General features: G+C 41.9%; 2 protein-coding genes across 7 annotated transcripts in view; one reads left to right on the top strand and one right to left on the bottom strand.

Annotated features, from left to right (window-relative positions):
* Window positions 1–1,998: 1,998 nt before the first annotated feature.
* Window positions 1,999–22,355, bottom strand: LOC114599607 (translocating chain-associated membrane protein 1-like 1). 5 transcript variants are annotated; one of them, XM_028735122.2, is made up of 12 exons: window positions 22,225–22,355; window positions 21,957–22,105; window positions 17,166–17,226; window positions 15,862–15,980; window positions 14,978–15,094; window positions 14,822–14,880; window positions 12,694–12,778; window positions 12,271–12,341; window positions 11,087–11,191; window positions 9,096–9,239; window positions 7,997–8,154; window positions 1,999–5,668 (listed from the first exon to the last, which is right to left on the bottom strand). In XM_028735122.2, exons 2-12 carry the CDS (start codon window positions 22,074–22,076, stop codon window positions 5,595–5,597), a joined length of 1,113 nt encoding a protein of 370 aa, XP_028590955.2. In that variant the 5' UTR covers window positions 22,077–22,105; window positions 22,225–22,355; the 3' UTR covers window positions 1,999–5,594. The 5 variants fall into 5 exon arrangements, with proteins under 5 accessions (XP_028590955.2, XP_028590956.2, XP_077785396.1 ...); XM_028735123.2 differs by lacking the exon at window positions 21,957–22,105 and having other exon boundaries at window positions 22,225–22,289; XM_077929270.1 differs by lacking the exon at window positions 22,225–22,355 and having other exon boundaries at window positions 21,957–22,218.
* Window positions 22,356–22,498: 143 nt separating this feature from the next.
* The window catches only part of ZMYND8 (zinc finger MYND-type containing 8), an 81,602-nt gene continuing 79,284 nt past the window's right edge, over window positions 22,499–24,816 (top strand). Inside the window, exons 1-2 of one of the 2 annotated variants that reach the window (XM_028735108.2) lie at window positions 22,499–22,611; window positions 23,892–23,935. In XM_028735108.2, the coding sequence (XP_028590941.2) occupies window positions 23,928–23,935 (8 nt within the window). In that variant the 5' untranslated portion in view covers window positions 22,499–22,611; window positions 23,892–23,927. The remainder of the gene's footprint in view (window positions 22,612–23,891; window positions 23,936–24,816) is intronic. The other variant, XM_028735109.2, reaches the window with a different exon arrangement.

The raw sequence follows: 24,816 nt of genomic DNA, 5'->3' as shown, positions 1-24,816 counted from the left end.
CACCCACAGGTCAAAGATCTGCTTTTTGACAGTTTACTGTCTGAGCATGCAGAGATTTATCCCAAAGTTAGCACTAAGCACCACAGAGCTAAAAGCAGAGATAAGTTTGCCTCTGACCTTAGTGCATAAGTTGCCAACTTTCTATGCTGGTAAGATATATTTGGGATTTTGAGAAATGACTGCCCTGGTGGTGTAGGATGGCACATAATTCTTGCCACAGGCAAAAGAGCAGAAAAGAGACATGGCTGCAAAATGGTGGGTGTTCAGTGAAAAAGAGGCAGAGCCAGTGCATTGCGAATTTGAGGAGATATTTACTGAGACTTCATGGGCACCATAGGAGGTATTGGCAACTTCTGTGTTAGTGCTCGGATCTCCACATCTGACATGACAACAAGTGAGTGTATAGCGTGGCAGGCCTATTTGGAACATGGGCTCAACCTTCCTTCCCCACAACTAATATGTAGTTTTCTTTTGCTTCTTTACATTTTAAAAACTTTGTAGTTATCTACTCTTTATTATAGATTGTGTAAAATCATTTAAGTGTTATATAGATATATATCTTAACACTTAAATGATTTTACACAATATATAGTTATCTATAGTCAATTCATTTTCCTGCATTTTTTACCTGCCTTTCTTCCATCATAGAATGCAAGGCAACACATGTGCTCCTTAATTGGTGTTGCATCCAGGTGCTGGCCTGTCTGATTTGCATAGCTCCAGCAAAGTGGTATCCTCGTGCTTTTGACAGTTTCCAGACCTTTGGTTTAAAAGAAAAAAAGACTTAAAGAGTACAATCCTTGTTGTCGTTTAGCCGTGTCCGACTCTTCGTGACCCCATGGACCAGAGCATGCCAGGCACTCCTGTCTTCCACTGCCTCCCACAGTTTGGTCAAACTCATGCTGGTAGCTTCGAGAACACTGTCCAACCATCTCCTAATTGGAAATAATGCCCCTTGAACTCAGTGCAGCTCATTTCTCATTACTGAAGCACAGGATCATCCTTCCAAATGTTAACTATGTCTGAGCACGGGGAAAACCAAAACTGGTTATTATGGTTAACAATAGGTAACACATCTGCCAGCTGTAAATAATTTTTGCACATTTGTTCCACTTTGAACATTTTGTTTCAATTGAAGAGTACGTTTATTAATGTGTTAGTTCTTAGTTTATTGTTTTGTTTTGAATGATTTACAGAATTTTAATGGTATTTTTATTGATAAATTTGTTGTTTTATACTTTGAGTTTATTTTAAACAATCAAGTGGTGTATAAAATTTATGAAATAAATAAATAACAGTCAACATACAGTGTAGCAGTTTTCCAAAATGGAAAGACTAATTTTCTGTTCTCACTCACTTGCAGGGGTCTGTAACTACCATCACTTTTAGGCCTTTATTCTGTATTTGCACCAAAAACAAAGTGGTACCTGACTGGTGGGCAAGGAACATTTTCCTGTAACAGTCTTGCATAGATTATGAGAAGTAATTATGTTATAGACTGGTTTCTTGCTCCCTTGTAAACTGCAATTATGTATTTTTAGTTCATTTATATCCTGCCACAAACATTTGTTCAGAAGTATACAGAAACAGCAGCACAGGTTGCTAGATATGCAGCCAATCTCCAATTTTGCTCAAGCCCCCTTTCCAATCTTAAAAACATTCAGCTCTTGTGCACACACAAATGAATAACATTCATGTGCATCATACAGGACTGAATAGGCATTACACAAGTGTTGGGTTGTGTGCTCATGTAACACAACTTACCACTTTGCAGCAATGCAGCTGTTTGTAGACTGCACTAATTCAGATATACAAGTTGGAGTGCTCAAACAATGCTTTAAAAAACAGAAGCCCACATATACACCAGACACAGATTTCTCAAACACGAATTTCTCCATCATCTCTCAACTGGCAGTAAATCAGTGCCAAGCCACCTGCGCATCATGTTCTCCCACAGCAATACTTCAACAGACTAAGTTTCAAAACTCAACAAAAGTATCCTAAGGCAAAGGCACACTTTTTATTTAATGCATTTGATAGTACATAAAACATCAATCAGTGTGGTGCAATGACACAGAGCAGTATGATACTCAGTTTTCAATTCCTTTCATGCTGCAACAGAATGACATTTTCTTTCCATTATACAGATATCAGGTGTACACGCACACAACTATCCACACACATTTAAGGTAACATTCAGTTAAAACTGTATAACCAAAACGTTTGGCTTTCTGGGGAAAAAAATGACACAAATCTGTCAGTGTAGAGGCTTAGAAGATTTATAGGTGCATGTTTGCAATTTATTTCTGGCCACTATGCAGTTACTGAGCCATATTTTTTCACGAATATGAAACATAGTTCCCAATATGGAACAGTGGATAGACTCCACAAATTCAAATGCCATAGCCACTACCTTTTCCATTATTGATACAGTACATACATATTGTGTTAAAGTTCTAGGTTTGCCATTTATTTAAGAAAGCTGTTTGAAATTAGCTAACATAAAACATTTTAGACAGTACAGACTTCAACCTGTAAACCCACAGTGTCCACAGCTATCATCCTTAGGATGTAATAGTGTAACTGGCCTTTGGCCTCCCCTGTTACATAATAGTCCAGAACTATAAGCAAGTTGTTCAAAAAAACATAGTATTGCAAGCAGCACTGAACACTAAAATCAGGAAACAATATTTTCATCAAAACTGCTTAGAAGTTACTTTTATCAAATGAGGCATTCATCATTATACAAACAAGTTTTATTAAAATCATAAAAAAATATATTCTAGTTCAATGGTAAACATCTTCAGTAGAAATATACAGGATTGTGAGAAGTCAGACAAATTCCTATAATCTGCACACATAAACAAGTTGGGAAACAAGAAAAATGGGCTCAAATCCTGAATAGCATCTGCATACAGATGATGACTATGTTTATATAACATACCAAAAAAATTCCTATTGAATGATTTTATCTATGTAGCAACATCAAAGAACATGTGACAATGGTTTAATTGACTGTTAATGAGAAATAAAGAATGATTTGTCACTTGTTTGTCACAGAAGCTGGTCAGAAGTGAGGTTTGATTTCATCACAGGACTGATGCAGATTTCTGAACCAATCATAAGAAAATGGTTTGCCAATGTCACAGTAGATGGTTCTCCTGATATATAGCACATGGTAGCAAACCTTGCTTATTAAATATGTGTTTGCGTGAACATTAAAAACAACTCAGTAAGCTGTAATAGCTAACTTGTGATTTAATTTATCATACAGTTTGTGTATGAAACAGGGACATCCCTGCTATCTGATGACCCTGCCATTGTGTTTCTGATGAAGGTACTTGAGGCATCTGTTTTAAGCATTTTCCCCCATCAAAGGCTTTAAGTGTAGTTGCTTTAAATAAGTATAGAGCTTTTGTGCATGTGATAGCTTCCCAGCTGAGTGCAGTGTTAAGACAACTCCATGCACTCTGGGAATGAACTCTGGGAAAAAGATTGTGCTTATGGCAATGTCTGGTGGTTGGTATGGGGCTACCAAATACAAATTATGTTTGTAATCACCAAGACTTTCAATAGTATATGGATCAAATTTTTATAGTGTCTTACAGACTTTAATCAGCTTGGACCATTTAAGCAAATTGTGTTAATGCTTTTACAGAATCCAAATGAATAGTAGGAAAAACCACAATTAAATATTAATATAATTATATAGATTTCACAAAATTCCTATATAGCACAACCAACAGCACATATAAAGGGCAGAGGCTCTTACTGCTTACTTGCTCACTCTAAAGTACGGAGCTTAGAATGTGCTTTCAGGATTGCAGTCTATGTTTCCATTTGTCTCATTTACAGAAAATATTTCACTTCCTACTTCTCTAGAAGACAGCCTAGGAAAGGGAAGAAGTTTCTAAATGGAAGGCCTGAAAACAGTGCCCTGTAAGCAGTTCAATGAACCCAGTGGGGCTTCAAAATTATTTTTACTCAAGCTGCAAATGCCCTCCATGCTGCATGACAAACATACTTCAATCAGTAAGGAGTTTAAAAACCTGCATGATGACATAAAATTCAGCTTGGTCAAAGTAAAAGAAATAACACTGGACTTCTGGAAGCCAGCTGCAAGAGTCTAGTAAGCTCTTTGGGTTTTACAATGCTTCTCTTGAAAGGTTAACCATTTTTTCTAAACCTTAATTATAATTGGATATTTTATCACACAGCTGTGCTATTTAGTGATTATGCACATCTGTTATACTAACCACTGATGAAGTGTCTGTTTATGACACTGAAGAGCCAGGTTCAGCTTGTTTTGAAATAAGAAAAAAATATTGGTTGTTTGTTATACTACATAATACAAGAAATGTGACTTAAATATGAAATGATATGCGGCTCTGCTCGTTAAGCATTCATTTTTAGATTCATGAAACAGTTAATTGTATCTAAACCAGCATAAATCAAACTTAAGCACCATGTGAATAAGATTTAGTTTTGAAACTTTTCAGGACTTCAAGAAGCCATGTGTATTTATATATAAATAAAGCCAGCTATATGGACGTGGGTGGCGCTGTGGGTAAATCCTCAGCGCCTAGGGCTTGCCGATCGCATGGTCGGCGGTTCAAATCCCCGCGGCGGGGTGAGCTCCCGTCTGCGGTCCTAGCTCCTGCCCACCTAGCAGTTCGAAAGCATGTCAAAGTGCAAGTAGCGCTTTCTAGCGGGAAGGTAAACGGCGTTTCCGTGTGCTGCGCTGATGCTGGCTCGCCAGAGCAGCTTCGTCACGCTGGCCACGTGACCCGGAAGTGTCTCCGGACAGCACTGGCCCCCAGCCTCTTAAGTGAGATGGGTGCACAACCCTAGAGTCGGACACGACTGGCCCGAACGGGCAGGGGTACCTTTACCTTTACCTAAAGCCAGCTATGTGGGGTTTCAGATTAGGTAATTCAGGAGACCAATTCAGCAAAATCTGCCTTAATAGACTGCCTTCACAGTCATTTTCAAATACACAGTGTGGCCTCAAATGAACTAGCAGTTTTCCAAGATGAAGATATTAATTGATTTTATTCTCTTTCCTTAAACACTGTGTTTAACCATAGTTATCCAAATTATGAACTTTTAAAATAGGAAAACCATCTGGAATTACTTCTGAATAGACATTTTGGACAGATTGAGAATAATGTGCAAAACATTTTCTTAAAAAACAAAATGAAAAAACCCTAACACAACTTCCTGCCCAAGTCCAGAAATTAAAGTTTCTAAAAGCTTTATACTTAAATGAAATATTAATTATATTTTAAAGCTTCAAATAAAAGCAATGTCTGATTTATAAGCCTTCCATAGCATTGAAGGATTTGTACTTACATTCAAGAGTAAGACAAATAATTTTTCAAAGACTGAAATTAATAGTGGAGATTGAGCATCTAGGTTAAATAAGCTAAAACTCATGTTGAAGCACAGTGTTCTCACCATAACTTTGTTTTGATGAATTTTAAAAATATATTATTTCAGCCAGAGTCCTTTAGTGAACACAACTCTGGTAATGGAACATTTTCATTAATCACCAAAGTCTTCAATTAAAAGGTTGCTTTCTGGTTCTATGCTCCTCATAACATTTTTGATTTTCTTTTTCTAGGTGATGTACCCTCTTCAAATTTTACTGCTCCATTGACAAAGTTAGCTGCAATAAAAAGAGAAGATTAATGCAACACCCATTTGTATAAACACAATATTGTAATCTCCTAAATTGTCAGGATTAGACTTGGATTACTACTTAAACATCCAAGTTTTATACTGGGTACCTTCTATTACATATGTCATAAATAATCTCAGTTCCTTTGTCACTTCCTTCTGCTACCCACCTCTGCAACTTATTGAAAATTCTCCCCTCTGAACATGTCATGGGATAGTCCTTTGAAGAACCATTTTTCCAGCAAATATCCCAAGCTTCACCTTACCAAACTGCTAGACTCCCCATCTCCAACTCAAGGATAAATTTGGAAGAAAGGTAGGTGCATATTCCTATTTCCCCATACAGTTCCCCTGTTCCCCCACTATTTGCTCCGAAACATTCTGATAGTTGGGAGGCAGCACCCAGGGCAGCAGGAGGGAGGAGGAGAATCGCCAAAGAGCGTGTGAATCCCTTTTCTGCTCACAAGAGGACTCCACTGGATCAGATACTTTCATCATCAAAGGTACACAACCTGAGTTACCGTATTTTTCGCCCTACAGGATGCACCGGCCCATAGGACGCACCTAGGTTTTTTGGGGGGGAAATCAAGGAATTTTTTTTTATTTCCCCCCCAGGTTTGCGCAGCCATCCCCAAGCTAGAAGAGGGAGACGGAGCGCTCCGTCTCCCTCTTCTGCCTTCAGGGACAGCCTCTCTAGCCTCCGTGGGCAGCGGCTTGCCCCGCTGTCCCCCGAGCTTGTGGGGCTGGCGATGGCGAGCTTGTGGGGGCCCCCAGCCTCCAGACCAGGTCGGGGAATAGCGGGGTGGCGGCGCTCCGCCTCCCCGCTATCCCCCGAGCTTGTGGGGCTGGCGGGGGGGGGGGAGAAGCAAGCTTGCCTCTCCCCCCGGCCAGCCTCCAGATCAGGTCTGGGAATAGCGGGGTGGCAGCACTCCGCCTCCCCGCTATTCCCCGAGCTTGTGGGCTGCAGGCTGCTGCCCGCAAGCCTTGCAAGCTCGCGGGACCTCCCGCAGGGCTTGCAAGGCTTGTGGATAGCTTCCTGAAGCCTGGAGAGCGGGACCGACCCCTCTCGCTCTCCAGGCTTCAGCGAAAGCCTGCATTCGCCCCATAGGACGCACACACATTTCCCCTTCATTTTTGGAGGGGAAAAAGTGCATCCTATAGGGCGAAAAATACGGCAAATCAGGGATTTAAAAACAACTAATAGTGCAATCCAATACAAATCAGTATACTCAGAAATAAGCTTCATTCAGTCCACTTAACATGTTAAGCATACACCACGCTGCAGCCCTAGATGAAGTTTGCTTTAGACTTAACCAACAAGGTATACTCTGTCTCTACAGCAAGATGAATGGACTGAGCAAATTACATTCTATAACACAACACCAACTCCAGTGCTAAGAAACCAAGCAAGTAACATGCTTTTCACTGGAAGCTGCCACTATAATATTGCACATTCAGCCATCAATTGCTACATATACAAATCATGCTAAACATTAGCTGTTAAGCAATGGTTTAGTGCAGGTGTGGCCAACCTTTTTCAGCCTGAGGGCTTCAATGAGGATTGAAGCCTTCATGTCAGTAGTGGGCATGGCAAAGACACACTTAAACAGACCATACAGATAGCACACTTATGTTTACCAGATAATCACACAGGCACTCAGCAGAGGAGAGAAGGAGATTCCACTCCATTAAAGCGCTGGGGCAAAAAGATGGGGAAAATGAAAGAGTTTCAAAGATCTTACTTCTGAAAAGTCCCACTTCTTCCTCTGGTACAGTGTCTTTGTTAGGAGCTATAAGAGAGGAGGAAGACTCCTGTTTCCCAAGCCTCTCCCATAACTTTGAACAGTGGCACTGTGCACTTTTCAGAAGTAAAATAAGCCACCGAATTTGGGAAGAGGTCACTCCTTCAGGAGGCAGGGTGGGATATAAATTTAATAATAATAATTGGATCATATGTTTACTGCAATGTGCATGAGCTGAATGAGCCCAAGCTCTCCCCCCACCTTAGTTTCAAAACAAGCCAACTTTGAACCAAGAGTTATGAAGCTTGTCTAAACCAACCATGCTTGAGTTAAACCTTGATAGTGGACTTTCCCACAACAAATTGAGATTAAGGGACATGATGTAAAACACTGCCAAACTGGAAAAGTAAATGAAGTCAAATGTTCTACCAGGAAAGGGTGAGGGGAAGCACATGAGCCAGACACTCACTCCAGTTCATGTTTATCACAGTAAACCATGGTTTAGAACAACATGCCAATGTGGCAGTTACATTTTGTGACTGATAGCAGTATATCAGTAGGAGGAATATACCTACCTTTGGATGATTCTTTCCTTGTTGGTTTAATCTTTATGTTTGTTGTTTTCTTAGGAATTTGATTCTGAATATGCTCCCTCCATTTCTTTAATTGGAAATTAATGAATTTCCACATCATCCAAGCTTGGGTCAAACAGATTGCAGCCAGACAGCTAATTCTAGTAAGTTGAAAAATGTTATATGGAAATTAATACAACTACAAGCACTGAACAATAAATATGAAAAGTTTAGAAATAACGCATTAAATTGGCTCAAGTTATGTTGGAGGCAAGCATGTTTGAAATGATCTACATTTATGGAGTACTGAAGAAATAAAAATTACTCAAGACATGCAACCGCACCTTTGTTAAGAGGGATGTCACTTTCCTGTGCTTTTAGAAGCAACCTGATGTTTCTGAGTGATATGGCTAATAACTATTAATAGACCTAACAAATATGGAGCAATATCCCTCCTGTTTCCAAATACAAGTTCAAGCAGAGGATGAACTTGTCAGAGACCCCAGGCTGGTCACTGCTGGAGACAGAATGCTGAAATGGCTGGAACTTATTTATTTCAAAACAGAAATTCATATATAGTTTTGCTATTTGAGCTATCTAACACTATTCCATGTACTTCTGATTTATATCTTTCTGCGCTTGCACAAGAAGCTACCAGCAAACTCCAAATAAAGAGAATATTCCCAATGTTCTGGGACAGAAGCAACAGCTGCCTATAAATCAAAGGGCATATTCCATAATTTACCATAGCTGGCACTGAGTACTGTTGTGTTTATCCTTCCCACCCTGAACCCAGGAAGGGGACCAAAAATAAAGGGGGGGGGGCTGAGCATACTTAGTGGGCATTGAATGCTGGCTATCTACTGGGGAGGGAAAGAACAGAAAAAGAATGGAGTGGATGAAATCCTGAACAGAAGAACTCAAGATTGCAACATTTTCGTGCAAGGTCCCGCTTGATCAATTAAGATAGATTTCAGATATCTCACACAAATTACCAATCAACTTAATAAATGTAATTTTTAAAGGTGCAATAATAAAAAACCAACAGTACATTTTCCCGCAAGAATAGCTAGTTCTTTGCCATTTGTTAAATTCACTATACCTAAGAGTTAGTATGTTGAAGTTTCCTTCTGCTATGGAAAAGCCAGGATTTTCTGCTCTTGCCAGACCAAATCCAAATGTGAGAACTGACAAAGTTAGAGTCAGAAGGCGAGCCAATATGAACAGTAGAGCCCAGAGGGTAAATCTGAAAAGAAATTCATAGTAAGTATTTCCCCCCAAATCAGTTGCTTCATGAACGCCCTAAATTACCAGATTTTTTAAAAAACTGGGTCTTATAAAATACAGTACCAAGTCTTCTCACGTCATTTGTATATCACAAAAATAGCATAATAAATGTGGGAAAATATTCAAAACGTGTGTTTCATTACTAGTGGTCAATGTACAAGTTCTTGGTTCATGAATTGGTTTATAGAATATGCACTCACCATGGTATGGTTCCCCTTTATCACATACACAGCACAACAAAACAATGACAAGAATCCACCGACAGCATACGAATCAATCTGGCTAACCTGATTCAAAAAATACACACTCCCCCCCCCCCCAATTCTCACTACAGCCAACCAAAGACAACCAACCACACCCTAAGCCACCCCAACCACTTTCACCACCAAAGAAATACAACTAGTGAATATTAAGAAAACCCATACAAGTAACGCTGACACAAACCCCCTGCCACTAAGTAGAAGAATAGAAGCATAACCACCTGACCCCACCCCCTCCCCTTTCCCCCCTCCCCTTTTTTCTTCCTAATTGTTTTTGTCCCCATGTCAGTTTCAGTTTATTGGTTAGTTTTTCTAATAAGGCTGTTTCCCATACTATTTGATACCATTGGCCCATTCTTACTCCTGACAGGTCTCAAATACAAATTACCAGATTTTAAGTTTCCTGAATATTGTACTGATAGGTAAAGGTAAAGGTACCCCTGCCCGTACAGGCCAGTCGTGCCCGACTCTAGGGTTGCGTGCTCATCTCGCTCTAGAGGCCGTGAGCCGGCACCGTCTGAAGACACTTCCGGGTCACGTGGCCAGCGTGACAAAACTGCAGCTGGCAAGCCAGCACCAGCGCAGCACACGGAAACGCCGTTTACCTTCCCGCTATAAAGCGGTCCCTATTTATCTACTTGCACTTAAGAGTGCTTTCGAACTGCTAGGTGGGCAGGAGCTGGGACCGAACGACGGGAGCTCACCCAGCCGCGGGGAATCAAACCACCGACCATACGATCGGTAAGTCCTAGGCACTGAGGTTTTACCCACAGCGCCACCCGCGTCCCTGCATAATTGTACTGATAATTGTACTGATAATTATCCCAAATAGCTGCTTAGAAAGGGCACCTAACAAATCCCATCATCGGAAGCCCCTGCAAGGACTTCCACTTGTGCAATGGGGTTTTCCTCCATCCTCCATGCACTCCAGCAAATTGAATCTAGGGGTAAGACTAGAGAAACCTAGAACAGCACACGAGGATGGAAGAGGGGGATTGTTCCATCTGGCAAGCTGAAAAACTTGAGTTGATGGAACAATCAACATAACATGACATTGAATTATTCTCAAGGAATCTGCTGTATAGCAGTGTTTTCCACTGAGTGGCGCTTTCCACATCATATTACTTCTGCAATAAAAGTTTCAAAAACTTGCATCATGTGGCACAGGGCAACCCTGCTGTACACATGCAATATTTTAAAGCTGCAAAAGACAGCTCATTGTATAAGATGGGAAGAAGAGGAACGGATAAGCCCTGAGATTCCTTTGAATCTTGGAGGAAGAAATTCTATAGATACAGGACTACCACTGAAAAAGACCTTCACCTAGTAACTACCAACCTGCTCTTTCCCAGTGGCAAACAAGAGAACAGGGCCTCCAAGGCTGCTCTTAAGACCCAGGAGGCCCAAATAGATGCACACAACTAGTGAAATAACCAAATGCTATTATGTTGGTAACAAAAGAGGGTGAGGGGTAAAAGAAAGGGGTAGAGGGAGAAAATTAAAAGTTAATTTCAAAATAATAACAGTAATAATAAATAGAAATTACCCTTTTTGCTTATTCTCATCGCTGAAGTAGAAAAGGCGTGAGGCATGAAAAATAAGTTCCACAAGGTAATGCGGAACCAGCAAAATTAAGCCCAAGCGATGCAGACTGAAATATTAAAAACAAATATCTTCCTCAATATATTAACACAGTTCAAGATATCAGTAATTACTAGGCCAATGCATGGTCTAGTTACAGTACGGTTTGTTTTGCTACAGAAAAATCTGTTTTCAAATCCCAGCTCAGCTAAGATCAAATTATCTAACCATTGTTTCCCAATTGTGTCATTATCCTTATACAACATATAGGTAGTAGGGTTTAGACACATTTACTGAACATTTACTTTGCATGCTATAAAATACAAAGTTTATAGATACAGGCACCCCCCCCCACTTAAGCGCACCCCACTCGAGCACAACTGTTTTTACATGGGTCACTGCTAAATAAAGCGGGCTTTCCCTTGCTCGGGGCTACTACCCGAACAAGGGAAAGGCCACAGCAAATTTGAACCCTTGAAGCAGCTGAAGGGGAGCAGACTGCATAGAGTCCTCCCAGCGTGCAGGGAGCTGATCGCCTGCTTGTTTGCTCACCTGACTGCTTGCTTGCCTGCCTTTTGGCTGGGCCAACACAAACACTCAGCCTCCTGGGACTGTCCACCTGCCTCCCTGTCTGGGCTGCAGCACAGCAGCACTGGAACATGGAGGTAGTACAGGTGGTGGGAAGACAACATGCCTAGTGGCAGCTGCTCTCAGCTGCCCTCCTCATCCCTTTGCCTGGTTTGCAGCCGGATGCCACAGCTGGGGTGGCTCGGCAGTCTTGGGACGGAGCCTGCACATACTGAGTGCCCCAACCCCCCCACCCCCCCACTGGGGAATGAGGGGCCTGCTTTTTCTCTTCCAGACCTTGCTTGCATTTTGGATTGGGCAGCGGGAGGAGGGGAGGAAGCCAACTTGCCTAGCCCAGCCTTGTTCCCCTAATGCTCACCCAGTCCACCTCACTACTGCCTCTCCATGGGGGAGAGTGCCAACTTCCAAGCTTCCTTACTCTGGAGTCACTTCACCCCCCCCCCTCTCTCTGTCCCTCCCTTTCTATTAAAGTGGGGTGCTCCCCACTTTACCCAATTTCAATTATGCATGCGGGCCCCCGGAACGTAACCCCCGCGTAAGTGGGGGGACGCCTGTACTTACTTCAAAATGTAGGCACCGGATATGTGAACAATATAAAGACAGATGTAGTACAACTGTCTAGGAATATCTTCCTAGAATTATATGAAAGAGGAAAAGGAGACATGTTACACTTTAAAAAGACAAAAGAAACAACTCTGCACACGCTGTGTGATCTTTCATTGTTCTTCATACTTAAATTAAGAAATGCAGAATGAGTTGCAGGCATTAACTGCGTCATTTTGTCTTCACAATGTCTTCCAGTGCTATTTTCTTGGGTTCTGGAAAGGGAGGGCAGCAACGTTAAGTTTTCCCCATTTCATTCAAACTTCTCCTTATTTGGAACACCCACCATTCTCTTTGTACCCAAGATCTAGTTTGCTGTTTTTTGGCCTAAAGTTTTTATATGGTATAATATTAACAATAAAAATATGGTGAAACTCATACCTTTCGAATCTTTTGGAAGTACAGTTCTGGCAGTGAATGAAGCCAATAGGCAATTTGGCAGATATAGAAGAATTTAACCTGAAAACTAAACACACACACAAAATAATTAAAAATTCAAAAACAGTGTTAACCTAACTCATTCAACCATTACACTCACCAGGCCAATTTTGACTCTGCTATCTAGTGAACAATGTGCCTTCTTCCTAACTTTCATGTTATGGGGGGAGGGATGGGGGATAATCCAAACAGTTTCAGTAACCTTCCAGTTCTCATGCTGGGAGGAAGGCAGGACAGGGATTGCCTGGGACAACCTGGCATGAGTGAGCTGGCAGTAAAGCACACAATGCAAGTTGGAGTTAACTCTTTATTAGCAATAACACAATCTGTACAGACTTGGCAGAGTGTCAGGCCTAATGAGTACAGCAGCTCATCCCAGGTAAATCTTGCCCCATGGATCAGTTGCTGAGACTGAAAGTCTCAGCCTCCCTTGGCCCCTTTCATGCTTCATCTGGTTCTGGGAGACCAGGGGGGGGGGGGACACAGCAGGAGAGGGAGACACCCGTGACTCTTCACCAGCCTGGCTCATCTCTGCCTCTTCACCTCCCTCCTCCCCTGCTTCAGCTTCTGCCTCTTCTGGACTTCCCTCTACCACAGACTCTCCTAGCTCACTAAGCCATGTTACCTCTTCAGCTTCAGCTTCAGCTTCAGCTTCCAACACCTTCTCTCCCTAGCATTCCCACCATTCCTCTGCATCCAGCCAGTCCATGACATCACCCTTACCAGTTCCATGGGAGTTTTTTGCCTGCCACTACCCAGTATCAGCTGAAGCTGATATACTCTCCAAAAGAGAAATATGTGGGGAGAGGGAAGCTTCTTCAGCTATTGCTGAGCAAAGGGGTTTTAATTCCTATAAGCAAGCATCGGCTGAAGCTGGAATGCTCCTTTGCTGTAGGGGAAAGGCTCTTGCCCCCAAGGCAGAAGGGGAGAGAAATCTTGCAACCATATTTTTTTGCTTTGTTAGCAAAGTCAGTCAAGAATGTAGCCCTTGCTCATTCAATTTGACTTTCTTGATTAAATTAATCTGCAACACTCAACATTCATAGAAAAACTCCCTAATATTTTATTTTAATGAATGTTTAAATATTATGTAAACAAGTAAAAGATAGCAAGGGCACTCTACCACATACTGTAGCCTGACAAATGCAATCTCAATATGCAGGCAGCACTTAATTGGCATAGTCTTTCAAATGTTCCTGAAAAAGCATAGCAACCATTGGATAAGAAGATCCCTCCTCTTATGGACAAGGAATTGGGGACAGGGTGTTGGCAACCAAAAATAGCTGTCACTACACTGGCAGTAGATCCCACTCGGATCTACATTTGTACTGGGTTTTTTAAAATAAACTATCAAGATATGGGTGTGAAACAGACAATGAAATAGGAAGGGCAGTAAAATACCAAGCCCCTCTGAAGAGCTTCACAGTTGACTGGACAATGGAACAGCAGACTAAATTCAGCCTAAATGAAAACTAATGTACAATCCTACATAATGGAGTCTAAACTGCTTGCATTAGGAAAGATCTTGGTTGACTGCAAATGGATTCTATTTGCAAAGTCAAACATAATTTCAAATACTGGTAAATATATCAGCAAATATTGTAAACTATTATATAAATCTAGGATGAATATTCAGATATTCAAAAGAATGCATGACAGATTGTGTAAGGGAAAATTTTAAGTGTATTATAGGGAAGGGGACATTGCAGATGGGACTTGTATACCTACTGCCCTCTTCATTCATTCAAAATGAATGGTTGAAGAGGGTTAGTCTTATCCCCTGTCCCCCAATTCAAGAGAACATAACAGAGTCACAAGAGATGCAACTAAAGTAGACCAGCGACTGTTACAATTTCTTACAAAAGAAAGGTTAATTTTTTTTCATATATATTAGCTTCTGGAGAGAGAGAAATGCAACTGAGGGGGACGTGACAACACAAATGTATAAAACTATGATTGGAGATTAGACACTGCAGAGATGTATTCAACCTGAAGAACATCAGAAAGTTAATTGAACAAGTAAAGCAAGATCCACTAAAATCAGATGAAGGAACACAAGAACAACACTTACAACATTCGAGAATGAGGGTAATCTTTCCACAACAAAGTTGGATTTGTAGTGAATTCTTCCTAATGGGGAGAAATATACAGGTAAAAGAAGTGATCATATATTTTGTGCTAACATGTATGTCGAAGAAATTCTAGAAAGATAACTTGACTTACTTACTGCAGACAAAATACTGGCTCCCCAGACAAATGAAAACAAGTAGAAAACTGCTAGTTGCCCTGATTCGTTGAATTTGCTATGCTTTGTTTTTGACAAGTGGAGACGTCTATTAATTTTCTAGAAATTAAAAAACAAAAACATGAGCAAGAGTTTACATGAGTTAGGAAGTGGGTGTTTTTCTGTACTGATTACGCTATCTGGATAATCTAATATCAGCACAATATCAGCTTATCTTATCTTCTCTATTTGTATTCCAATGCAATAAGGCTATAAATTGGACTTTTAGCCTTATTAGCCACGTCAGCAATATGACTATCATCCACAGCAATTCTACCCTATCAGAGTAGCCCTAATACTCAAGTGTTTGTAAAAATGTAACATGCTGTGCCCCATACTGGCTACTGAACCTCACACAGTGCAGAGCCCAAGATGTACAGCTTATGACATACTGTATAGCTAACAAGGGTAATAGGCAAGTTCAACTGGAATGGTGGCCAAGCATGCATACAATATGGTTACTGGTACTAGTATCTCTTCTTGACTGACAGAGAATAAATTTTCTGGCTCAGCAATGAGAGGACAGTAAGAGAAGTCTCTAACATAGAGACAGAGAAGCTGTGTGCTTCCAGGTGTCGATGGACTCCCCTCATCCTTGGCCATGCTGGCGAGGGCTTATAGGAGTCAGATTCTGACGGGCCACAGATCCCCAACCCCTGCTCTAGCAAGCCTTGCAGTGACTCACTGAATGAACAGTTTGTTGATTTCTGGCACCAAATATCAAGTACTTCATGACAAGTACTAGATGTACTTAAGAAAGCCATCTTAAGAGCTAAGAACTTATCAAATCCAAAATATGTACACCCATCTAATAATGGTCAACTTACATCTAGTATGTATTCCTGAATCACTGCATGAAGAATAATGGCTATAAGCATGTAGAAAAAGATGGTGGCCACGTCTTTTGGACCATACTCATAGAAATGTACCGGCTCAGGCCTCTCATCTGAAATGCATAACATCTTATTATTACAACAGTATCCAACTGTATAGAGTGCACTTGGAAAATCATTAGGCAATAAAAGAACACAAAAATGGTTTTCATCAATGTTGCTTATCTTAGATCAGTTTTAGAAACTCATAAGCCAATCTCCAAATGGCACTTTTAGCCTAGGTTGTGGTCACAACAACAATATCTAGGCACCATTTCCCCCAGTGGTGCTTATTGTTTATCCTTCATTTTATTATTCTTTTCAGTTCTATACCGCTTTATATTTGAAAGAAAAAATCTCAAATTGATTTACAACACATTAAAACATCAAACAATCCAGAATAAAACAAATTCAAGCTTCAAGGAAAGTATTTCAGATCCTTCTATAAGTGACATTTTACTTTCCTCCTTTTTATTTCCCTATGTAAATTACATAGCTTCCCCTTAGCAGAAGTACTCTAGGAAGTCAGTATGGTATAGTGGTTAGTGTCAGACTAGGACCTGGGAGATTAGGGTTCAAATCACCACTTAGTCAGGAAGCTCACTAGGTGACATTGGGCCAGTCCCAGTCTCTTAACCTACCTAAAAGGGTCAATGCAGGGATTAATTGAGGAGGGGGTTGAATTAACCATGTACTCCTTGGAGAAAAAGGTGGGATATAAATGCAGTAAATAAGCTCTTCTGCTTACCTGTTAAGAAAGCTGGAGGGGCCAGCCAGATGGAGATGTCAGTTGCTAACCTGACATCCAGAGATCTCCATGTGGTCACAACTGGACCCGCACCAGTTGCAAAACATGCCCGGTGTCTGGCTAATTTCTAACGTCTTATATTTCTATGATGAATTCTTCAGGAAATAACTGGATAACAATTCAAGACTAAGGAGTATGTGCTATCTAGGATTAAAGGAATTTAAAATAAAGTCTTCTCTCTTGCATTTTTAAGTCAGTGAACTTGTTAATGTTTTACAGCCCCAAAGACATATACATGCATAGGATCAGGCTGTACTGCAGACTCAGAAAGATTATAAATGAAGGCTGCAATCCTATTCAAACTAAGGAGTAAGACCCACTGAACTCAGCAGAACTTACTTCTGAGTAAGCATGCACAGGATTGCACTGTAAATAATTGGCATGAGACTTCTCAGTGTTTTATTGTTTAAATCAATGGCCAGCCATGCAGATGATTTTGTTTTACTCTTACCTGTGGTGTATGTAACATTGTACTGAACAGTAATAAACATAATGGCATATTTGGCTGTAACCTAAAATTTAAAACAGAAGGCAAATTAGCAAGCACTTACATCACTTACATGTTTCCTAAAAGCTGCTACCGTAAAGTTTTTATCCTTTGTTTTAACACACAACTTTCTGGCTTTCAGTCTTATTATATTTATATGCATCAGGGATGGTAAACATTCATTGGTCTAGGATTGTATCACCAAGTTCAAAATTGGGCCATACCAAGGGCTGACACTGATGTAACACTGACAGTCCCTTAAGAGATCAGAGTCACAAGATTGTGCTCTCTGATGTGCAAATCCTCACTCCCATGAGTTTTATTCACAGTTAGTCAGTATGTCTACAACTGATATAAAACGTGGTTAACACACTAAGCTGGGTTTGATCATGAGGAGGACCCAAAGCTAAGTTTTGACGTTGGCTCCTAAGTTCTTGTTATGAACAAAGCCAGCTTAGCATTAGCCATGCTTAACACGTGCAGGCATCAACAAAAATAAATAATAATAATAATAATGGCTAACTATAGGAAAAACCAGGGCTTAAAATGTTAGGAAACATGAGAGTCCAACCTCAGAACCATGGTTAAGGGACGAAAAGTGTTAAATTGGCAAAGGATCCCCAAAATACACATCAATAGATTGTTTACATGCTTGCCATTTATTTATTTTTTGATACACAGAAGCATGCACATTACATTCAGGCCCAAATCTCCTTTATGATGCAGGCACAGTTGTTCAGAGGATAGTTCAAGAAACAGGGATGAAAATATTTCCCCAAGAGAGACCACAACAGCATGGAAGCAAAGGTCAGTATCCTTTCCTGGTCTACCTTCAGCAATAGGCAGCTAACCAACACAGGCTTCTTTTAAAACTTTCCTGGATTGAATATTGCAAATGGAACCTTCTATGCCAGGACACATGCGATGATTTACAGCCAATGACAATGGTAGGATTTTTCTTAGTCTTTTTAAAGCCATATTCATTCCACTCAAATAAATAGGGAGACTACAAACACAAAATGCTTTTCTTTAAAGGCAGAATACAATTCCACATTCAAAAAAACAACTCCTACTCTCTACCTACACGAATGAGTATCATTTTATGGTCACAGTCCACCAAGGAATTAAGTGCTACCCAATTAAGTCAAAACCTCCCTAACTCTCTGCTAGTTTGTAGCCCAAATATTTAAGCAAACAAGTCTTTATTACTATGTAGCCCTTGGTTGTTTGAGGAAGCCATACACTCCATAAGGAAATGCATTTTAAGGCATCAGATGTGTTAAAAGAACAAGTATACTGATGTATAATATAAGGCAATATCTGCAGCTAGAATGTCACTGAGGATCTTTGCACCTTCACCATTAGCAGAAATAAAGAAAAGTATATAAACTGAATTAGAATGCTTATATTGCTACTGTAAATCCAACGTCAAGTTTCATCTGGAAGATATTCACAACTCTAAAAACTGAAATTCCAGTCATAAACGTAAGTCTATTATACACTTGTACTTAATGCATTGCAGATCTAAGAGTACAACTGCAGTTTGCAGCCTGATTACGTTAACAATCTGCTACAAGTCTCCTCATACTAGCACTACATTGAGTTGTATTGATGAGCATAATTATGCCAAATCTTCTGGTTGTATTTTACTCTAAGACCAATTCAAACACCTTGCTGAGTGAAGGTAGAAACTGATTTCCCTATTGTAACTTTCCCGTTTTTTACAATGGCCTTCGATTAAAAAAAAGCACCACTTCATTTTCAGACCATCACCTTAGCCATTGCAATTCTTTTGTCATATAACAGTGCTGTGCAATATCCAGATTACATGCAAACAGAGCAGTGAGAGTAAACCCTCCAAATGTTACTGGTCTTCAACATTCATGTGGAGAACCAGAGTTCCCTATCCCTGGGCTAAAATAATGTCTAGATCCACATGTCTTTATGACTAGAGTAAAAACTGTAGTGGAGAGGAAGTTGCTGGATCTGATCAACTCTTCCCTAACCCCCAATTGGTTGACCTTCCCCTGCTGCTCCCTGTGAACTTCCTCTGTATCCTTCAACATTCATATTTGTATGTTGTTCAGGATCATAGCATTGCCCCTTTCTCCCTATTTACTCCCCCGATCTGTTTACTAATTCCTTTGCTGTTAAGACTGCCTCAGACTAAGCTGGGATTCTTGAAAAGCACATGGGAGGCTTTTCAACCCTACATATCCCTCTCTTTACTGTTCATTGATTTGCCTGCCCACCTCTACGTAACATCATGTTTGATGGCATTTTTTGAAAACAGGGCACAACTGTGACACAGTCATTTTATATCAAATCTAAGGTGTGCAAAAGTAATTCTGAGTCTTTTTCCAAATTCCATTTTACAGGTTTATGAGTCAGTGATGAACATGCTTATGTAAATTTGGCCACTCTTGAGACTTGACTGCTTAAAAGGCATGTTAAGTTGTTTATATTAACAGTATCCCATGTGGAAAGAACAAACATACACATCTTACACCTTTTTATCACAATTAGTTTACCTGCTGCTTGAACCAAATGGGGCAAAAAGCATTATTTAAGCAATCAACCAACCACATTAACACAGCTTTCCGTAACTTTTACACACCTCATTCCTTCTGAATAGCGTGCACCCTATTAGCTTTCTACTGTTGGTTGGCATCCATCTGTTTTGAGAGACAATGGAGTGCACCAAACTCTGCAGGATTTTGGTGCTGCAGGAGTTGCCAGATGGAGGTGTACAAGGCACCATCCAACCATCTTAGGAATTCCACTCCGGATTTGTGTAGGGCTTACTCCTTAGCCTTTTGTTCTCCCAGCAAAATCCCACAAGGCAATGGAGCTTTAGGATCAGAGTTTTCCTTCTTCCAAATGGCCTACCTTCCCAGGTTGATAAGCCTCATGTGCCCCTCACTTCCCTCTACAGCACATGCAGAAACTGCCTTCTTGACTGTTGAACCCACTATTGGTCTCATCTGCTCTATGTGCTGGAGCCTAACTTACTGAGGGTTTGAGACCAATCTGATACCCACACCTGGTTTAGCTGGCACGCTGAAGCCATTTCTGGGGTGTATTTACATGCTGACAGCTTCTAGGAGCCACAGGTGACAGCTGAGCCCAGACAAACTATCACAGAAGGAGCGTATGTCCCCTACCAAAGGTACTATGGCTCCCCTAACACTCCATACACCCTTTCTAATGTAGCATCAATAAGTATATGTTATAATCAATGCTACAATAATATGTGTCACGCCAAATATACACCTAATAGCTGCATTTGGCATACCACACGATTGCCAACTCATATAAACATATGACAGTGCCTCAAAATGTACACATACAAACAATGCTTAACACAGAAAATGAGATACTGTACTGAGTTCTGGTCCTCCTCAAACTGGTGCCCCTCCAGATGTTTTGTACTACAACTCTCATCAGCACTAGCTGATTGGAAGAGAGACAACCAGATTGGAAAGGGCTAGTCTAGAAATACTAACCTTCAAATCTAACTTCTCATTAAAGTTTAGTAACCAATGAAACTTGAGATTCCTTATACTGACTGAGGTCTGTTCTTATTGTACACCGTAGAACTGAGCTTCAGTGCTGAAAATAGATGCCATGGCTGGGCTTACAACACTGTGTGACCAGCTCCAGGGAGCAGCCAAGCAGATTATACACACACACACACACACACACACACACACACACAGGCCTTGAAAATGGAGGATGGGCCAATTTCGAATACAGTGGTGCTTTGGGTTACAGACACTTCAGGTTACAGTCTCCACTAACCCAGAAACAGGACCTCGGGTTAAGAACTTTGCTTCAGGATGAGAACAAAAAATCCGTGGTGGCAGCAGCAGGAGGCTCCATTAGCTAAAGTGATTATCTCAGGTTAAGAACAGTTTCAGGTTAAGAACGGACCTCCAGAACGAATTAAGTTCTTAACCCGAGGTACCACTGTACCTTGGTTTACAAATTTAATCCATTCCGGAAGTCCGTTCTTAAACCAAAGCGTGCTTTCCCATAGCAGCAGGGGACTCAATTTACAAATATAACACACTCAACAGGAAACGAAACATGTTCTCATTCCAAGGCAAAAAATAACACTTACTTCCGGGTTTGCAGCGTTCTTAATTCAAGTTGTTCATAAACTAAGCTGTTCTTAAACCAAGGCACCACTGTATTAGTAGAGGCAGGACAAAACTTTCAGGGTCGGGGCGGGGGGCGGCTTTGCCTCCCACTTTGCCTTATCTAGCGCTACATTGCCTACATCTATCGCTGCTATGCCGAGAAATCATTTAGTTGTGGGGTGTTGTTCTTCTTATCAATTCGGCCACCGAGAATTTATATCCCACCTCACCCCGCCCCTCCCTCTCCCGACAGAGGGTCTCTAACATGTGGCTTGGCTTGCTTTCACGAGTTATCTGAGCAAAAGACTCCGTGCGGGGGTTGGGAGGGAGGAGCGGTAGGCGAAGCCGTCCCCGGCAGGGATAACGTCGTCTCCCTTGCACAGAGGAGGAACGTGAACGGGCACACGTAGAGGGGGCTGGTGAGAACCGCCAAGGAAAAGGAAGCGCCCGAGCCGAGATTTCGGAAAAGGGCGGGGCCGCGCGCGGAGGAGGGGGAGGGGGGAGGAAAGGGGTGTGCCTCAGCCGAGAAGCCCGCGCTCCGCTACTACGCTGACCACCCTACCCGCCCCCCTCCCGGCCTCTCTCGCCCCCAGGCCCTACACAGCGCTGATACCTCGAACATAAGCCCCAAGAGGAGGCCCATGGCCAGGCAGGACACGGCGTCCGCGTGGTTCTGGATAACGAACTCATGGCTCAGGACTGGCGGGCTCTTATTCTTCTTCCGCAGCCCCATTGCTGAGGAGGCTTGTGAGGCTGGGGAAGCTCCAGGCCCCAAAGTGGAGGGGAAAGAGAGAAAGAGAGAGAGAGATGAAGGATGAAGAACAGCCGGCAGTCCTTTAAAATAAATAAATAAAAACTCCTCAACAATCCCCCCCCCTCACCTCACGCCTAGTAAACACCAACGACTTTCACCCCCTTCCACAACTCTGGCCCGCCTCCTCCCTCCGGGGGTCGTCCAATCGCCGCGCAGGGTGAACGTGATTGTCGGCTTCGGCAGCTAATCGCTTGCCTCGGCTGGAGCTTGCCAGGGGCGGGGACTCGGGAATCGGGGAGGGAGAGGGGCGGTTGAGGGAGGCTGCCCGACGCTCGAAACGGCTGTTTGAGGAGGGAGGCGGGGTTCGCGTGACTGACACCTAAGTGCGGCCACTCGTTGGGCCCCGGAGGTGGAGCCTGCGCCGGGTCCAGCCACCTGTATCACTTGCTGTGAGCTTTCGGGAGCGGAGGCAACATCCTGCGAGGAGTTTTTAAGTGAGAAGAAAGAGCTTCAGGTACCGGTTGTGGGTGGCGGGGCGGGCTTGTTGTTGTTGTTGTTTGTTTCTCTTATGTGGTAAAAATTCTCAAAATATGAGTCCTGGGCTTTATCACAGAAAAAACCCCGAAGCGAGCCACTTTCTGAAAATAAGAAGGACGTGCAGACCCCAATCCTGAGAGGAAGCTTTTTTGGGGTTCCTTTCTTTCGTCAGAAACTTAGCCCTGTTGAACTTAGTGGGCTTTCCGTCGGCCGGAATCCGGCTCCCAAGGCAGGGCCCCGCAGCTGGAGGAGTAGCAGAGCACGTGTTTCCCTTGGGAAAGTTCCCAGGTTTCATCCCAGGCATATCCCTCAGAAACTTGAGGGGGTTTGGGGGGCGGGACGGACGGACGGACGGACGGGAATGGGTCATAGTAGATCTTGGCCCCCAAACCCTGGAGGGTCGGAGAAATAGACCACCACATTGCTCAGCGTGAGGCTGCTATGAGGAGGCTGCTTTCCTTCGTTCCCGCATCTTATCTGTGTGTGGCCTGGTTTGTTGTGTTTGCTTCTTCCCAAAGCCTTTCTAGTCTTGCTTTCAAATCTGGATTTCCGCAGCAGCTCACAGAATGCTAAAACTCATATAAATAGCGCAGGCGAGAAAGGCTTCAGCTAATGAGGATTTCCACTTAAGATTTTGTTGACTTCTAAGTGGGGCCTGCAACAAAATGTTGCAGTGTGAAGCACACTTCAGATTTCCAGCCAGCCCCATCATTAGGCTGAGTGAAGCAAAAGAAGGTGGGGGTGGGGGTGGGGGTGGGGAAACAGTTGTATCCCCCCTTCTGCAGACCCTCCTGAGCCACCTGGCCATTCCATTCTGTTGGAGATCAGAGCTATGTGTGCCACAATTTGTTGTGTTTCCCTCAGTTGAACTTTTGCTATCTTCAGGTGTACTGGAGGGTAAGCAGTAAAGATATGTCAGAAATTTTCTGTATGACATTTCATTGTTTGTTTAATAAAATAAAAGTTCTGGGTAAAAGAAAAAATGCCTACCAGACTCTTAAGACCTTATTAGCTCCATATAAGAAAGGATGAAATTAATGAGGAACCAAAACAAAAAAAAGAATATAGGAACAAATGCTGTAGTTGTCTTCTGTTTTGCTGATGACAGTATTTTGTGTTTCTACCAGTAGCTTATTTTAACTGAATATTGGTGTGTAAGACTTTATCATAAACCAAACATAGGGAAAAAAAGTAATGCTGATTTGTTTTCTCCTGCATCTTAAATCTAAAACCAAATTCATCTGGTTTGTTTTTCAGAGTTATAAAAGAAAGCCACCCAAGAACTTGTTTGTCATGATGGGGTAAGTGTAGTCACCCTCAAATGACCAGGTCTAATACATGGAAGTTGGAGTGACATAGATTAACAAGGTCTGGCAGCCAAACTGAAGGGCTGCCAACTGTTTCAGGACACAGACTGGAAGGTGAAGCTTTTCTAAGCATGGTGACAGGGCCAACCCAGTACATTTTGGTGCCTGAGGTGAACCACAAAATTGGTGCTCCCCTCCCAGCGAGGGAAGAGGGGTTGATATACATTAGGAACAAGGGAGCAGCGAATGAAGATCTACGGTACATCAGGATCTGCTGCCTCTGTGGATCCTGTCTCCTCCTAAGGCAGTTGCCTACCTTGTGTCATGCATGGGTGGGTTGGTCCTGCATATAGATAAGCAATGTAGCCAGTGTTTGCAGATCACACTGCTTCTAAAAAGCTCATAACAGGCCAGGCAGAAGTCTGGCAAGCCAAAATCCCTAAGGCGTTTTACCAAATAATTTTATTGAAATGAATCAGGTTCTATAATACCATTGTTTAGTCGTGTCCGACTCTTTGTGACCTCATGGACCAGAGCACGCCATTAGGAATTTGCATAACTTAAGAAAAAACTTGCCAAATTTGCATCTTAGTAAACTTTCTCTTGTAACTTGCTGGCCTAGGAAACCTGTAGTAGTGTTATTATGTTTGCATGGGCATAGGTTCAATGTAAGCTTTAACACTTGATTTTTTTAAAAATGTATTGATTAAACATGTATCTCCTAATATTCAGTTCTTGTTCTGATCATATATTCAGCAGTGTACATAAAGTCAACATGCAGTAGGAAAGCAGAATCACACCTCTGCATCCTCCCTTGGGATTGGTACAGTCTAAAAGTTATATACATGTATTTGTTCTTATGTACGTGTCCTATT

Source organism: Podarcis muralis, chromosome 5, assembly GCF_964188315.1.
Source record: "Podarcis muralis chromosome 5, rPodMur119.hap1.1, whole genome shotgun sequence".
Classification (NCBI taxonomy): Eukaryota; Metazoa; Chordata; class Lepidosauria; order Squamata; family Lacertidae; genus Podarcis; species Podarcis muralis.
This window is presented reverse-complemented; position numbering and strand designations above follow the sequence as displayed.

What these genes read in the sequence shown, in the direction of transcription:
- LOC114599607 (XM_028735118.2), bottom strand. Translation starts at nt 19,962, where the DNA reads ATGGTGCCTTGTACACCTCCATCTGGCAACTCCTGCAGCACCAAAATC. An exon ending in TACCCTCATTCTCGAATGTT is followed by an intron (nt 12,779 to 14,821) that starts GTAAGTGTTGTT and finishes GTGTGTGTTTAG; the next exon opens with TTTTCAGGTTAAATTCTTCT. An exon ending in TTCAACATACTAACTCTTAG is followed by an intron (nt 8,155 to 9,095) that starts GTATAGTGAATT and finishes TCAACTTACTAG; the next exon opens with AATTAGCTGTCTGGCTGCAA.